This window comes from Hemitrygon akajei, chromosome 6 (genome assembly GCF_048418815.1).
Source record: "Hemitrygon akajei chromosome 6, sHemAka1.3, whole genome shotgun sequence".
In the NCBI taxonomy this organism is placed as follows: domain Eukaryota; kingdom Metazoa; phylum Chordata; class Chondrichthyes; order Myliobatiformes; family Dasyatidae; genus Hemitrygon; species Hemitrygon akajei.
The window spans coordinates 149,904,623-149,922,618 of record NC_133129.1 but is presented as its reverse complement, the minus strand read 5'-3'; the positions used below and the strand labels follow the sequence as shown (position 1 = coordinate 149,922,618).

Sequence of the window (17,996 nt, the reverse complement as noted above, 5' to 3'; positions counted from 1 at the left end):
TTAGTGAAGTATTACGCAAAGTGCACAGAGTCCTTGATCAGCCTTGGCCAGGTCAAGCTGTTCAGTCATTGTCAAGGTCGATTAGCTCTTCAAAATGTAAAAAAAACCAGAATATAGAGGAATAAATGCCTTGTGGTATCATCAATTTCCATAGTCACTATGTTTACTTAGACAAGAAGCGACAAGTTATGTAGTTATAGCTACACCTGCTATGAAACTGAGTGGGAGGCACTTGACTGGTTTGTGCGTCAATCGTTTGAGAGATTTGAAGAATATATGCTGTACATGCAGGAAATAAGGGAATGGATGAGTACCTGTGGCTGAAGCTTTCTATGGTGCATCGACAAAAATTGGTGAGGATCAAAAGGTACATGGTAAGATGTTTTTAGCCTCCTGAGGAAGTAAAAGTTCTGGAGAGCTTTCTTGGCTGTGGTATCAGATTTGTTGGACCAGGACAGGTGGTATTAACTCTAGGAATTTGAAGTTCTCAACCCTCTTGACCTCAGCACTGTTAATGTACAGTAACCAGGAACATGTATACACCCCCTCCTCCTGAAGTCAATGATCAGTTCTTTTGTTTTACTGATCATAAGATATAGGAGCAGAAGTAAGCCATTCGGCCCATCGATATTGAGGGAAAGGATGGTGTCATGACACCATGTTACTAAGCTCTCTATTTCTTTCCTATACTCCAATTCATTGTTATTTAGGATACGGCCCACTACAGTGGCATCATCTGCAAGCTTGTAGATGGAGCTAGAGCTGAATCTGGCCACACAGTCATGTGTGCATAGGGAGGACTGAGGACTCAGCCTTGTCGAGCATAATATTTTAGTGGTGAGAATAATTGTGGCAGAGGTGTTCCTGCCTATCCTTACTGATTGCAGTTTATTGGTCTGGAAGACAAGGATCCAGTAGCAAAGGGAGTTGTTGAGACCCAGATCTAGCAGTTTGGAGCTGAGTTTACTTGGAATTAAGATATTGAAGGCAGGGCTGTGGTCAATAACTAATAATCTAACATAGATCCCTTTGCTGTCCAGATACTCTAGAGAAGAATGTGGCACCAGGGAGCAGGTGTCTGCCGTAGACATGTTTTGGCAGTAGGTGAATTTCAGTTGGTTGAGGTTGTTTGAGAAGTTACTAAGTGGATTGAGAACTCTGACAGCTTGGAGTATTGTGGAATTCTGGAAGGATGTGGAAGCTTTGGAGAAGATAGATGCTCCCTGGATTAGAAGGTATGAGCTAGTAGGAGAGGGCTGGACAAACTTGGGTTGTTTTCTCTTGAACATTGGAGGTTGAAGGGAAACCTGATAAAGGTTTATGAAACTATGATCGGCATGGATAGGGTAGACAGTCAGAATCCTTTTCCCAGGGTAGAAATATCAAATACCAGAGGACATGTATTGAAGGTGAAAGAGAGGAAGTTTAAGGAAGATGAGCAGGGCAAGTTGTTTTACAGAGTGTAGTAGATCCCTGGACATGGCTGCCGGGATAGTGGTTGAAACAGACACAACAATGGCATTTAGAAGGTTTTTAAGATAGACACGTGATTATGCAGCGAATGGAGGGTTGTGGAACATGTGTAGATTTAATTTGCTGTTGCTTATGGCACAGGCACCTTAGGCTGAAAGACCTGTTTCTGTGCTGTACTGTTCTTTGTTCTGTTTAAAAAGGCTCAATACATAGATAATAGCAAAAACATCTGAAGTTCACATTAATTCACAGATTCCACTTTGATTGCCTTAGTGAAGTGCCTGCACCCTGTGGAAAAGAAGGTATAACTGACAACAACTTCAGGACTATCCATGTGTAATTTTATGAAAGTGTAATCCAGAGTTGCTATCAGTTTTCCTTTATTATGTGGCTGAGCACTAAAAGCCTCAATATTACTCTCAATGAATACTCTAGGCCAGTCTTTCGTTTCAGCACAGGGGTTTGTGATTTATACTCAATGTTTTGTGTTGATGAGAAAATTGTTAATGTGTCAATATTCAGAATGTTTTGCAGTGTAACTATTATTTACTGGTTACATAAAAGCAATGTGAGCAGATTTTCAGGCTGACATTTTAGCTGGGAGATCATGCATTTTATTTAAGTTGGGAGGTGGCTTGTTCTTGGAATTCTAATTTTGTGTGCTTTTGAAAATGTGTTCTTTATCCACTTTATCCTCTTGTAGTTTGATGGCTTTATTATCAGTAATGAATAACAATGACTCTCTTAAGACAACCCTAATGTTTAGAGGAAAATGGTTTCTGATTTAGATAGCTGAAATATAGTGGAAATCAATTCAGCATAACTGCTGAGCATCTTAGCAATCATTTCTGAGAGCTTTACTTGAAAGCTTACTTCAGAAAGTTGAATGGAGAAAACTGGCTGAAGATTGCTCATGCCTTTCAGCTGTAATAAAAATGCATGAGACAACAGGAGCTTCTTTGAATCTCACATGCAATTTCACACAACATTATTCACATCATCAAGAATTGTTCACAAATCATGAAGCGGATTATAATGGTTGTGAGAGGTAGAATATATCAAAAACTATGCAGGCATTCATAACAGCTAATCTGCCAAACACAAAAGTACTTTCTGCTCTGAGCAATCCTAAGCAGAATGTAAGGAGTAATAGAAATTGATCATTTTTGTGTATACAGAAGTGCACATGGTGTATTTACTTTGTCTCTTCAATTGTACTGTATGTAGTCCTGTGTAACCGATAAGGGTTATGAATGTCTTCCACTCTCAGCACTATTTGGCATATAACCTAAGCAAGTGAGACAATGAGTGCCATATTCTACTGCCAAAGTATGGATGACTCACTACAATAAATGGGCCTCTTGCATCTACCATAATTTCAGGAAGAATGTGGATATCATAAGATGGTGCTGAATAATAGTTAGATTCATGACTTTGGTAGCTATAAATGACATCATTCATTTGATTTGTGATGTGGATGCTTCTGTAACGATAGCGATGAAACTCCAGATTCAGATCCAGATTAATTTATTTAACATGTACTTCGAAACCACTGTTCCCTCCAGCGTGTGCAACCGTGCAGTAACTGAAATATTCCCATACACATAGTCTTTGTTGCTTCACCAATGGAATTTGATGCAGCTAGAAAAAGTTCATGAAACATGGAAGATTTTCTATGTTGTACTGTATTTCATCCCCTTTAATTAATTATTATAACTAAATGTGCTTTTTCAATGTTTATTCTAAATATTCATAGTATGTATATTATAAAAAGCATTTAAAGTGTTGCACAGTTTTTAGGCCATATAAAAATTTTCTGCTCAGAGCAGTGGTTGGTCTGTGCAGCTGTAAGGAAGTATTAGAAGGAACGCTGATCAAAACATTTAGTGAAATGTGTTGGCATCCAACACAACCTGAGGAAGTGCTGGGGGCAGCCCGCAAGTGTTGCCACATGTTCAGGAGCCGACACAACGTGCCCACAATGTTTAGCAGAGCAACAACAACAGCAGAAAAATTGTAACAAAACAACAAAGGAAAATCAAGTCCCTTTCCTCTCTCCTATTACCCCCCCAACACACACACTCCTTCAGTACCAGGACAGTCCACCATTGGACCTCCAGCCTCCAGTGGACTCACAGATATCGGGCCTCCGACTTCCCCAATGGTCTTGCAGACCCAGGGTTTCAACCAGCAGGCCTCGACTTTCAATTGCCTTTCGGGAGTCGACCTTTGGTATTGACCTCAGGAATTACCAATGATGGGAACACGAACTCTGGGCTTGCTGAGTCATGTACCTACGAAATCACTGGCCGTTGTGCCTCCAGCTTGCATAAGTCTCTGGTCCTAGAACTGGCCCACTTGAGGCAATGCTTCTCACAATTATTGAAAGACGTTGAAAATTCTGAGTGACCATTGGGTGCGGACAGAATCAGTCCATGTCAAAAAGGTCTGGTAAATTGATATACAATTCATCACTGGTTCTGCATGTGTTTGTTCTTCCTGAAAGGTGAATAAAGAAATTTGTAGACAGGGTGAATTCAACAATAAACATGCATGCTGTTAATTCATTCCTGAACATTGTATTCTGACACAATTTTCATTGTTTTTGCTTAGTTGTGGGGAAGACCCAGATTGAAGGTGGTGTAGCTGACTGGACATTGATGAAAACTTGCCACCAATAGGAAATAATGGCTATGAGCAGTTAAGAGAGATAGCATCATCAGATATGTAGGAAATGAAATATTACAGGAAAATAATTTGTAACTGAACATATATTTTTAATTGATCCAGCATTAATGGCTAAATGCTTTGCTACAGTCAGCCATGGTATCTCATTACCTGAAAATTAATATAAATAGAACAGTCCATTTGAAATCAACTGGGATATGTTTGAAGGTTAAAATAAGTAAAGTCAAGTGAAGTTATCAAATAATTAGATTCCTTTACAACTTCTTCTGTTCCAATGAGAACAGTCTCAGCTTTTTCAGTCTGTCTACATAACCATAATTCAACACCATAATTCCCTCCAGGCTTGACAAGAAGCTCAGAGACCTTGGCTTTCACCCTGCCTTGTACAGCTGAATCCTGGACTTCATGTCAGATTGCCGGAAGGTGATAAGAGTGGGCTCTCTCACCTCTGCTCTTCTGACCCTCAACACAGGAGCCCCTCAGGACTGTGTCCTAAGCCCCCTCCTTTACTCTTTGTATACCCATGACTGTGTTGCCACCCACAGCTCCAATCTGCTAATTAAATTTGCTGATGATACTACATTGATTGGCCTTATCTCAAATAATAACAAGGTAGCCTACAGAGAAGAAGTCATCACCCTGACACAGTGGTGTCAAGAAAACAACTTCTCCCTCAATGTTGCAAAAACAAAGGAGCTGGTTGTGGACTACAGGAAGAATGGAGACAGGCTAACCCCTATTGACATAAATGGATCTGGGGTTGACAGGGTGAACAGCTTTAAGTTCCTTGGCATACACATCACCGAGAATCTCACATGGTCTGTACATACCGGCTAAATGGTGAAAAGGTATAACAACGCCTCTTTCATCACAGACGGTTAAAGAAGTTTAGCATAAGTCCCCAGATCCTAAGAACTTTCTACAGGGGCACAATTAAGAGCATCCTGACTGGCTGCATCACTGCCTGGTATGGAAACTGTACTTTCCTCAATCACAGGACTCTGCAAAGAGTGGTGTGGACAGCCCAGCGTATCGGTAGAAGTGAACTTCCCACTATTCAGGAGATTTACAAAGACAGGTGTAAAAAGGGCCCAAAGGATCATTGGGGACCTGAGTCACCCCAACCACAAACTGTTCCAGCTGCTGCAATCCAGGAAACTGTACTACAGCATTAAAGCCAAGACCAACAGACTCCGGGTTCGAGGACAGCTTCTTCCACCAGGCTGCAGACTAATTAATTCACGCTGATACAATTGTATTTCTATGCCATATCGCCTGTTCTGTTGTACATACTCTTTATTACAAATTTCTATAAATTGTACATTGCACATTTAGAGGAAGATGTAACATTAAGATTTTTATTGCTCATGTATGTGAAGGATATAAGAAATAAAGTCAATTAATTCAATTCAGATCTCTCAAATCTGTAATCATTTTAATAAATCTCTTTTGCACCTTCCCTGGACACTTCATGATTTCTTTAAGCGTGGCGTTCACATTTTTAAACATTCCAGAATCTGTCTTGACAAAAAAAAACAATGTTGCTTCTTTGTTCTTATGCTGTGAGAAAAATTGAAACAAACCAGATGTAAGAGGATTTTCCTAAAGTGGAAGTAAGTAGATACTTGATAAACAGAAGTTTCATTAAACACATCAAGTAGCAAAGAATGTAAAGTTCAAGTTACAATCAAGTCAACCATGATTTGAAGGGTTGGGTAAACTACCTTATTCATATTTTTTGTTTGACTTGACCAACTTATGCCCCTGTTGCCAGCTTTTCTTAATTATTGTGTTAATTGAAATATGCAGGTACATAAGCACATTCTTAGTGTTGTGCAGTCATACTTTCCTTCACTTCGGTTGTTTAATTTATGCTTGCTTGTGTAATGCTCTGGTTCACATTTTTATTGTTATACTGTATGTATTTCATTTAGCAGTTCTGAAACAGCAGTCAGTTCTGTTTTCAGCTTGTTTGGGTTATTGCTGAAGATAGGGGATGAAGAGAAATGTGTGCCATTCAACTAGGATGGTAGAACTGAGGGGAGGTTTCTCTGGTGGGGGACAATAACGTTGGGCTTGGGGCTTCTGTGCGGCAGGAGATGAAGTGAGAAAACGCTGGGGAGAACCGGTCCTAGGATACCACCCGGTGGGAGACCCGTTTGCTCGAGCTGGATTGTGAGTGACCTTCGGAAGATGGTGTGTTTTCATGCTGAGTGACAGAGAAGTTCAAGATGAGCTCCAACTTGTGCACATTTGACTGTTTAATTTTCTGTTTGTTTTTCTTTACTAACCCTTTAGTTAAGTTAAGACTCATAAATATAATTCCTTTAATCATCTGCAGTGTACTGTCTGTTATTTTGTGACACTAATTTGTAACAGGGTAGTAAATTATACAACATCCACACAAACCGGGGTTTGGGGTGGGAGATCCGTCTCAATCTCACGTGTTTGCTGGGACTGGAGAGGTCTTCCCTAACCAGGGGGCTTCACTTGCAATTGTTAGATGGTAGGGAATTATCTTAAGTTAGTAAAGTATTATGCAAAGTACACAGAGTCCTTGATCAGCTTTGGCCAGGTCAAGCTGTTCAGTCATTGTCAAGGTTGATGAGCTCTTCAAAATGTAAACAGCAGAATATAGAGGAATAAATGCTTTGTGGTACTGTATCATCAATTTCCATTAGTCACTATGTTTACTTAGACAAGAAGTGGCAAGTTATGTCGTTATAGCTACACCTGCTATGAAACTGAGTGGGAGGCACATGACTGGTTTGTGCGTCAATCGTTTGAGAACTTTTACGAATGTATGCTGTACATGCAGGAAATAAGGGAAGGGATGAGTACCCGTGGCTGAAGCACTTGCCTTGTGCATGTGACACCCTCCAACTGCAAAACAGAGATGTTGGATATAATTGCTTTAATAAGATTATATTAGATTATATTGTCTCCAAAATAGACAAACATTTTAGAGAAAAAAATATCTCAGTGGGAAAAGAGAAGATTAAGAGAAAAAAAGAGGAAATACTCAGGACATAACTAATAAAGGGTTTAAAAGTCCTTGTGGGTGTGCAGAGCCTTCTGTAAGTGTCAAGATAGTCATATGTCCGCAACCTGCTTCTTGTTTCCTGTAGCTACTTATCTACTGCAACCTATAGGCACATTGGCTCAAATGTCCAACCCTAAAAGAGTCAAATCCTAAATCAATCTTAAAAGCTCAGATTCGAGAACTGAGAAGTAACTTTTCACTAAATTGAACAAATTCAGAGAGAAGAAACTATGATCTGAGGGAGATAGAAAGGAACAATGTGAAGTAAAACTTCCAATATACTTCACTTAAAATTTGACTTTATTAAAATAATAACACAAAAAATTGTAAATTAAATCAGAGGTGATCAAATTTGAATAAATATATCCTTACACATTCAAAATTTTCTATGTATTTTCTAAGCAACTCTTCTTTCTGAGTATGTGTGCATGAGAATAATTTGCGAGTAACAATTGTATCAAACTATTAACACTAGTTTCCATTAATATGATAACTAGTGTAATGTCCAGCTTAATTCCAATGATGTAATCTCCAGAAGAGCTTTGATCCTACATATCTATGAATAAAATGTTCATAATTATTAAAGATGAATTGTTTTCCGTGTTACGTTAATTCCTGCACTGCCATTCACAATACTAATAGAATCAGTTTTGAATATAATCTGTGATAGTGTGGAAGGCTAACCAGAAAGTTGTGAATTCAAACAAGAACAATTAATTTCACATTTCATTGGTGATGGAATAACACTGTTATTAGTACCTAAGCGAAAACATGGCCTCATTTCTTGCCATTCATAATAAGCACAAAATGAATTTCCATTGCATTATATCAGGGCTGAAAAGATAGTAAAACTTTCATATTTTGAACACTAGAAGAGAAAATAGAGCAAGTATTCTACAGGACAACATATATCATTGTTATCATGCAGGTTCCACCCTTGGAGTGGTAACTCATCTATTAGATCTGCAGATGCTGACTGAGTTGCAGTGTTTCCAACATTTTCTGCTATAGCTTTGTAGAGTGTTTTTTTTTTGCTCGTCTATTTGGCGAAGCTCTTGGTTCACTCAAGGAACAATCAAGGAGAAAACTACACAGATTTTTTTAATGATCAGAACAATTACAAATTGATAAATAACTTGTTTCAATCAAGATGTATTCAGCTGTTAACAAATCTTAAAACTAAGACTTCATACATTACATCCTGGTAAATTAAATCAGTCAAGCAGTTAGACTGCTGATGAAGACTTCATAAGTTATCAGAAATGAAGATAATGTGCATTTATTTATTTCATTCATGGGATCTGGTGCTACTGACAAGACCAACATTTAGAGCCTAACCTGAAATGACTGAGCACTTCTTCAACACTTGCAGTATTTGCAGTGAAGATAGAGATGCCAGGTTGTTTGAAGGGAAATTCCAGGATGTTGAGCCTACAACAATGAACAATACAACAAAATATGATAAACTTACTGGTCACAAACAAGAGAAAATCTGCAGATGCTGGAAATTCAAGCGATACACACAAAATGCTGGAGAAATTCAGCAGGCCAGGCAGCATCTACGGGTCCTGCTGAAGGGTCTTGCCCCGAAACGTTGACTGTACTTTTTCCCATAGATGCTGCCTGGCCTGCTGAGTTCCTCCAGCATTTTGTGTATGTGAATTTACAAGTCTATTTGTTTGTGACTTTGAAGGGGATTTCATTGGGGTGAAGCTGACAATAAGCTCAAATAAGTTAAACCCAATAAGCTTAATCTATTCAGCAAGTAGCATTGCCTGTTTAACCTTAACTGCATTGGAATTTAGTTATTGATTGCTCTGCTCAAGAATATCTGATTATTTTGCACTGGTTAGAATAAATTGCAAGCAAATAACACATTTGCGAGGCTTAAAAGTTTACGTGCTGAAATACTGGTAGTCAAATTTCATGACAGTGTTGCTGTATTTCATATTTCTCCATGACATAAAAGGAATCCATTTAGCCAATGCCAGCTCTCAGAACAATGCATTCCATCCCACACCTAATTTTCCCTCTTTTCATCGATTCCCCCCAGATTCTCCCCTCCACACAGATGGGAATTCACAGGAAACAATTAATGTACCAATTTTTGTACTTTTGAGATGTGAAAGGAAAATGGAGCATCTAGGGGAAATCATAGTCATCCCAGAAAGATTGAACAACTCCACTCAGGCAGTACTGGAGGGCAGGATTAAACCCAAATTGCTGCATCACTGTGCCACGCTTTAGTACAGTACTCTCAAAGTCGGTTCAAACTTATCTTTTGCACTAAGATTATTAAAACTATTAATTTATATTTAAGAATAGTGATGTCCTAGGCTGAGGAAAGTTATTCAATATATTGAATCCCTGGCTGCCAATTCCCAAAACTTCCTCTTCCCAGGTTCTGATTGATTGGAATATATTGAAAACTAATTAATCAAAGGCAACAGCACGCCAGGAAAATGGGATGGAGAAAATGCATAATTTCACTATACACCTGTGTAATCAGATTTGGATATTATGCTAATTGTCGTGCTTTGTTAATTATAGCACAATTGAATTGGAAGAGAGAGAGGGAAGTTACACAAGGGCACAATAGCACGAGTAAGTAGGAGCAGGTGGCGTTGAAGTTTCCCCGCCATTTAACGTGATCATGAGTGATCTGTACCTGCATTAATTCCTCTTTTATTTCCCCATAACCCTCAATTCCTTCATTATTCAAGTGTTTATCTATCTCCACCTTAAGTATATCTAATGATTTTGCCCCCATCACCATCTAGGGCAAAGAATTCTAGAGATTTACTATCCTGTGACAGAAGAAATTTCTATGTACCTTAGTTTTAAATCATTGGCTTCTTATTTTGTATCTATTTTCCTCTTGTTTGTGACTTTTCCACTAGTAAAAATGTCCTAACATCTACCATGTCATACCTTTATATGTTTGAAGTGGGAAAACCCTCATTATTCTAAACTCCGGGGAATATAGATCCAGTCTCACTTAACAGGTCAACCTTCTCATCCCAGGAACTAGCCTGGTGAATCTCTTTTGGACAGCCTCTAATGCAGCAATGGTCATCTTTTGGTTAAAGACACCCTAGTATGCATGGTATTCTAGGTGTTAATTATCTCACTATAACTATAACTCCCTATTCTTAACCTTCAAACCTATTGCAAATGAAAGCTAAAATACTTGTCTTGCCTGCTAATCTTTTGTGGTTCATGCACTAGAACATCAAGATCTTTCTGAATTCACTCTTTTGTAATCTCTCTCTATTTAGATAATAATCTGCTGTTTGATTCCTCTTACTAAACTACAGTATATGACCTCAAACATCCCCAATTTAAACTTAATTGCTATATTTTCATCTTATCAATAAATCTACTAAAGCCACCCCCCACCGGGCTTCTCTGGAAACTTGGCTTGTCACTGGTCCCACTAACAGCTACAGGACTTAGAGTTGAGAAGGCCACCTTTCATAAACAATGTACGTCCAGGGTCAATATCATTTGGGGTTCAGCCAAACAGGAACGTTGTGATGTTCCGATTAAAGAAACCTCAATTTGAGCTAACACTGTGTAAATACTGCCCATACACCATTGCCAGTTGGCATGAAATAACAGATCAGACACCCATAAATTTATAAAGAAAGTGTATTTACAAATTTTAGCTTTATCGAAGAGTTTTAGGTAAAAGAGAGAGGGAAAAAAAGGGCCCATTATTGTTAAACCAGTCTAAATGTGCACATCGTTGGAGCTCATCTTAAAGTTGTCCTTTACATGTGCTCTGGACCCACATTTTGTGTGAAAGCGCACACCACATCCCAAAAGTCACCTGAAATCCATCTCAGACAAATGGGCCCTCTCTCTGGGGTATTGGCCCTTCCTCCTTGGAGCCATTCATCTGCAGAAAGCACCTTGTGCAGTGGGAACTCTCCTTCCCTCCTGTCCTCTTTGCAGCTCCTTGCCAAAAAAACTGTGAACCCCATAAGTCCGTCATAAATCTCTTTCTGCCCAGCTTTCTCTAGAACCTTCTCCCAATTCCACCATCCTGATTGGCTGACACAACATTCCTAACTTGAACATCAGAGCCCCTCATCTCTATCAGCAGTAGGGTGTTTCATTCATTTGTAAGAAAAATACTTCTTATAATGATGATTAGTGAGGCACAGAGAGATTTGTATTTACTGACAAGTACCTTTATCGTACTAGTATTAACAAGTATGTGAATTCATACACTAAATGCCTGTGTGCATTCTCGCTAGGTACCTCTGATTCTCCTGAATAGTCAAAGAATAGCAAAGGTATTACCCGGGCAAAGGAGTTTATGCTGGCCAGGCATTCCTTGTGTTCCTGATTCACTCGCCATGTGTTTCATGCAGGATCGCTCATGCTTGTATCTGCGATGGTTATTCTTCAAAGTTACCACTGCCAGCACACAGGAAGCATCCAGTTTTACATCTATTCCTTATCAGTTAAAATATCGCATTCCAGTGTCATTGGCCATAGGTTATGTGTCTGTCTTTAAACACCTCCAAGCCGGCATCCATTTATTGCCCTCTTCCCATCAAGTGACAGTCGAAAATTTATGGCCCTTTGTTCTCAATCAGCAATGAGCTTGTATCATTCCAGGTAGGCATCAACCCCAACATTCACAAACTTCCATATTATATCCAACCAAAGAACATCTCACAAATAACTTCTTATTTGGAAATGATCTCTAGTCCAGCAGATTATCTGAAGTATCATTGTGTCTTTTTAAAAACATTGATCAAGCCCAGCATGTCAAGCTCACAAAATGGTGACTAGAGTGTCTTCACAAAATAGCCTCCAGCCCCAAGCACTTGGCAAGAATAAAGACAATTAGTCTGACTGCTTCCACTGTCCTTGGTTCATTTGAATTCTCTAATTTCAGGGACCAGCATCCTTGCGGGAAGGTTTGCTAGTGCTGCTCCAGGGGGTTTAAACTAGATTTGCAGGGGGAAGGGAAGTAGAGTGTTAGAGCAGATAGTGAGGTGGAGGAGGATAAAGATCATGCGAGAACTGCAAGTATAGTGCATGGAGTAAAGCCAGATCTAGCATATAAAGAGGCTTTGAGGAAAGAGAAGCAGAATAAAGGGTGTAAAGGTAGTAAGGTAGAAGGGCTAAAGTGCGTGTACTTCAATGCAAGAAGCATCAGGAACAAAGGTGATGAACTGAGAGCTTGGATACATACATGGAATTATGATGTAGTGGCCATTACAGAGACTTGGCTGGCAACAGGGCAGGAATGGATTCTCAATATTCCTGGATTTCAGTGCTTTAAAAGGGATGGAGGAGGGGAAGGGGAGGAGTGGTGGCTTTACTGGTTAGGGATACTATTACAGCTACAGAAAGGGTGGGTAATGTAGCCGGATCCTCTTTTGAGTCAGTATGGGTGGAAGTCAGAAACAGGAAGGGAGCAGTTACTCTATTGGGAGTATTCTATAGGTCCCCTAGTAGCAGCAGAGATACCGAGGAGCAGATTGGGAAGCAGATTTTGGAAAGGTGCAAAAATAACAGGGTTGTTATCATGGGTGACTTTAACTTCCCTAATATAGATTGACACCTGATTAGTTCAAGTGGTTTAGATGGGGCAGAGTTTGTTATGTGTGTCCAGGATGGATTCCTGTCACAGTATGTTGACAGGCCTACTAGGGGGAATGCCATACTAGATCTAGTATTAGGTAATGAACTGGGTCAGGTCACAAATCTCTCAGTGGATGAGCATCTGGGGGACAGTGACCACCACTCCCTGGCCTTTAGCATTATCATGGAAAAGGATAGAATCAGAGAGGACAGGAAAATTTTTAATTGGAGAAGGGCAAATTATGAGGCTATAAGGCTAGAACTTGCAGGTGTGAATTGGGATGATGTTTTTGCAGGGAGATGTACTATGGACATGTGGTCGATGTTTAGGGATCTTTTGCAGGATGTTAGGGATAAATTTGACCTGGTGAGGAAGATAAAGAATGGTAGGGTGAAGGAACCATGGGTGACAAGAGAGGTGGAAAATCTAGTCAGGTGGAAGAAGGCAGCGTACATGAGGTTTAGGAAGCAAGGATCAGATGTGGCTATTGAGGAAAATAGGGTAGCAAGAAAGGAGCTTAAGAAGGGGCTAAGGAGAGCAAGAAGGGGGGGGGGGGAATGAGAAAGCCTTGGCGAGTAGGGTAAAGGAAAACCCCAAGGCATTCTTCAATTATGTGAAGAATAAAAGGATGACAGGAGTGAAGGTAGGACTGATTAGAGATAAAGGTGGGAAGATGTGCCTGCAGGCTGTGGAAGTGAGCAAGGTCCTCAATGAATACTTCCCTTTGATATTCACTAATGAGAGGGAACTTGACGACTGTGGGGACAATATGAGTGAGGTTGATGTTCTGGAGCATGTTGATATTAAGAGAGAGGAGGTATTGGAGTTGTTAAAATACATTAGGATGGATAAGTCCCCACGGCCGGACGGAATATTCCCCAGGCTGCTCCATGAAGTGAGGGAAGAGATTGCTGAGCACCTGGCTAGGATCTTTATGTCCTCGTTGTCCATGGGAATGCTACCGGAGGATTGAAGGGAGGCGAATGTTATCCCATTGTTTAAAAAAGGTAGTAGGGATAGTCCGGGTAATTATAGCCAGTGAGCCTTATGTCTGTGGTGGGAAAGCTGTTGGAAAAGATTCTTAGAGATAGGATCTGTGGGCATTTAGAGAATCATGGTCTCATCAGGGACAGTCAGCATGGCTTTGTGAAGGGCAGATCATGTCTAAGAAGCCTGATAAAGTTCTTTGAGGAGGTGACCAGGCATATAGATGAGGGTAGTGTAGTCGATGAGATCTACATGGATTTTAGTAAGGCATTTGACAAGGTTCCACACGGTAGGCTTATTTAGAAAGTCAGAAGGCATGGGATCTAGGGAAGTTTGGCCAGGTGGATTCAGAATTGGCTTGCCTGTAGAAAGCAGAGGGTCGTGGTGGACGGAGTACATTCGGATTGGAGGGTTGTGACTAGTGGTGTTCTACAAGGATTGGTTCTGGGACCTCTACTTTTCGTGATTTTTATTAATGACCTGGATGTGGGGATAGAAGAGTGGGTTGGCAAGTTTGCAGACAACACAAAGGTTGGTGGTGTTGTGGATAGTGTTGAGGATTATCGATGATTGCAGAGAGACATTGATAGGATGCAGAAATGGGCTGAGAAGTGGCAGGTGGAGTTCAACCCGGAGAAGTGTGAGGTGGTACACTTTGGAAGGACAAACTCCAAGGCAAAGTACAAAGTAAATAGCAGGATACATGGTAGTGTGGAGGAGCAGAGGAATCTGGGGGTACACATCCACATATCCCTGAAAGTTGCCTCACAGGTAGATAGAGTAGTTAAAAAAGCTTATGGGGTGTTAGCTTTCATAAGTCGCGGGATAGAGTTTAAGAGTCGCAAGGTAATGATGCAGATCAATAAAACTCTGGTTAGGCCACACTTGGAATACTGTGTCCAGTTCTGGTCGCCTCATTATAGGGAGGATGTGGAAGCATTGGAAAGGGTACAGAGGAGATTTCCCAGGATGCTGCCTGGTTTAGAGAGTATGGATTATGATCAGAGATTAAGGGAGCTAGGGCTTTACTCTTTGGAGAGAAGGAGGGTGAGAGGAGACATGATAGAGGTGTACAAGATATTAAGAGGAATAGATAGAGTGGACAGCCAGTGCCTCTTCCCCAGGGCACCACTGCTGAATACAAGAGGACATGGCTTTAAGGTAAGGGGTGGGAAGTTCAAGGGGGATATTAGAGGAAGGTTTTTTTACTCAGAGAGTGGTTGGTGCGTGGAATGCACTGCCTGAATCAGTGGTGGAGGCAGATACACTAATGAAATTTAAGAGGCTACTAGACAGGTATATGGGGGAATTTAAGGTGGGGGTTATATGGGAGGCAGGATTTAAGGGGTAGTACAACATTGTGGGCCAAAGGGCCTGTACTGTGCTGTACTATTCTATGATTTGTAGACTGTCATTCTTTCTGGCCAACACCTTAATCCCTGCTGCATCCATAATAAAGTACCTTAGTCACTTTTCCCTACACTAGTTTAAACACAGGCTTTAAAACACAAACCGCTTAATCAATTATTAATGGCACTTACTCAGCATTCAGTGAATTCCAGATGAAACCCCACAATGAAGCTCCCCCACCGTGCTCGTATGGAAACTTGGCTCGTTGCCGGCCTCACTAACAGCCACGGGACACAGCAGTGAGAAGGCCATCTTTCATAAACCAAATACATCTACGGTTGATATGATTTGGGGTTCAGCCAAAAAGGAACGTTCTGATGTTCTGATTAAAGAAACCTCAATTTGAGCTAACGCTGTGTAAATACGGCTCATACACCATTGCTGGTTGGCACGAAATAACAGATCATACACCTATAAATTTATAAAGAAAGTATATTTACAAATTTTAGCTTTATCTAACAGTTAGTAGGAAAAAGAAAAGGGGGAAAAAATAAAAGGGCCCATTACAGTTAAACCAGTCTAAGTGTGCACATAATTGGAGCTCATCTTGAAGTTGTCTTTTGCTCATGCTCTGGGCCCATGGTTTGTGTGAAAGCACACACCACATCCCAAGTGTTGCTCGAAGTCCATCTCAAACAAATGGGTGCTCTCTCTGGGGTATTGGCCCTTCTTGCTTGGAGCCATTTATCTGCACAAAGCACCTTGTGCAATGGGGGACTCTCCTTCCCACAGCATCCTCAGCCATCTTCCCTCCTGTCCTCTCTGCAGTTCCCACTAAAAAGACCACGAACCTCACCAGTGTCTGTCTCAGATCTCTCTCTGCCCAGCGTCCTCTAGAACTTCCTCCCAATTCTACCATCCTGATTGGCAGACACAACATTCCTAAGTTGAACATCAGAGCCCCTCATCTTTAACCAAAACCAAACATGCTATCAACAGGAAACATTGATTCTGTAGAAAGCTACTGAATGAAGAACCCTGCAGCATTAGCAGTAAAATCTTAACTGGGGCATTATACTACTTATATTCTGTTGCAAAATCTCAATATCCTCATTACTACATGCCCTTCTACCTATTTTCATATTATCAGTTAATCAGATAAATATAATACTATATATACATTTTAGATAAAATGAAGCCAGACAATATTTTAATCTTATTTATTGTAAAGGTACAGAAACATTTCTGTACTTTTACAATGAATCAGATTGAAAAATTGCCTGGCTTCATTTACAAATATTTCTCATAAAATACTTTAGATAGACCAATTCATTCTAATTTTGACATGGAGCTTTATTCTAATTTGTTTGTGCTGGGAAAACACTGAAGAAATAAGCAGTTGGTTAATCTCAATGCCGCAGATTGGTTATCCTCATAACTAAATTGCAACACTAATTCTCTAATGATGCTCTTCTATAAACACAGACAAGTTCGCAGTTCCAAATGTTTGAGGATGGCCAAGCTATTTAATGCACAATTTAGATGCAAAGTATTTGAATAGCATCAAATGCTATAAGTCTCGAGGACAATATCTGTCAGAAAAATAAAACTGTTTAAAAACATATTTACATGCTTTGTATGAGAGAACAGCTGTGATCAAAAGCTTTATTTGGACAGTTTGCTTCTCACTGCAGTGGTGAGATAGGACTTCAGGGCTCACATTATACAGTGCCTATAAAATAAGTATTCATTTCCACCCCCTCCGACCTTGGAAGTTTTCATGTTTTATTGTTTTACAACATTGAATCACAGTGGATTTAATTTGGCTTTTTTGACACTGATCAACAGAAAAGACTCTTTCGTATCAAAGTGAAAACAGATCTCTACAAAATTTCTAAATTAATTACAAATACAAAATGTAAAATAATTGATCGCATAAGCATTCACCCCCTTCAATATGACACATGAAATCATCACTGGTGCAGCCAATTGGTTTTAGAAGTCATATAGTTAAAGGAGATCACTAGTTTACAGTCAACAATTAATTGTTGTAAAAATACACCTGTATTTGGAAGGTCCAACTGCTGGTGAGTCAGTCAGTATCCTGGCAAAAACTACACCACAAAGACAGAAGAACTGTCCAAGCAACTCTGGGAAAAGGTTATTGAAACGCATAAGTCAGGTGATGGATACAAGAAAATTTCCAAGTCATTGAATATCCCTTGGAGTACAGCTAAGTCAACCATCAAGTAATGGAAAGAATATGGCACAGTTGTAAATCTGTCTAGAGGAGGCTGTCTTCAAAAACTGAGTGACCATGCAAGAAGGGAACTGGTGAGCAAGGCCACCAAGAGACCTATGACAACTCCGGAGGATTTGCAAGCTTCAGTGGCTGAGATGGGAGAGACTGTGCATACAATAACTGTTTCCTGGGTGCTTCACCAGTTGCAGCTTTATGGGAGAGTGGCAGAGAGAAAGTCACAGATGATAAAAACTCACATGAAATCTCAGCTAGAGTTTACCAGAAGGCATGTGGAAGACTCTGAAGTCATCTAGAAAAAGGTTCTTTGGTCTGATGAAACCAAAATTGAGCTTTTTTTCCATCAAACTAAATGCAATGTTTGGTGTCAGCGAAACACCGCTCATCATTAGAAACACACCATCCTTACCGTGAAGCATGGCGGTGGCTGCATCATGCTGTGGGGATGCTTCACTGCAGCAGCCCCTGGAAGGCTTGTGAAGGTTGAGGGTAAAATGAATGCAGCAACATACAGGGAAATCCTGGAGGAAAACCAGATGCAGTCTGCAAGAGAACTACAACTTGAGAGAAGATTTCTTTTCTAGGAAGAC

At 40.2% G+C, this 17,996-nt stretch overlaps 1 protein-coding gene across 6 annotated transcripts in view; it reads left to right on the top strand.

Annotated features, from left to right (window-relative positions):
• Positions 1 to 284: 284 nt before the first annotated feature.
• The window catches only part of stk33 (serine/threonine kinase 33), a 205,315-nt gene continuing 187,603 nt past the window's right edge, over positions 285 to 17,996 (top strand). Inside the window, exon 1 of one of the 6 annotated variants that reach the window (XM_073049535.1) lies at positions 285 to 353. Coding sequence is in view for 1 of the 6 variants with exons in the window: in XM_073049537.1 (XP_072905638.1) it covers positions 333 to 374 (42 nt within the window). In the remaining 5 variants the exon portion in view is untranslated. Of the gene's footprint in view, positions 375 to 17,996 lie in introns of all 6 variants that reach the window. The other 5 variants (XM_073049533.1, XM_073049532.1, XM_073049522.1 and 2 more) reach the window with 5 other exon arrangements.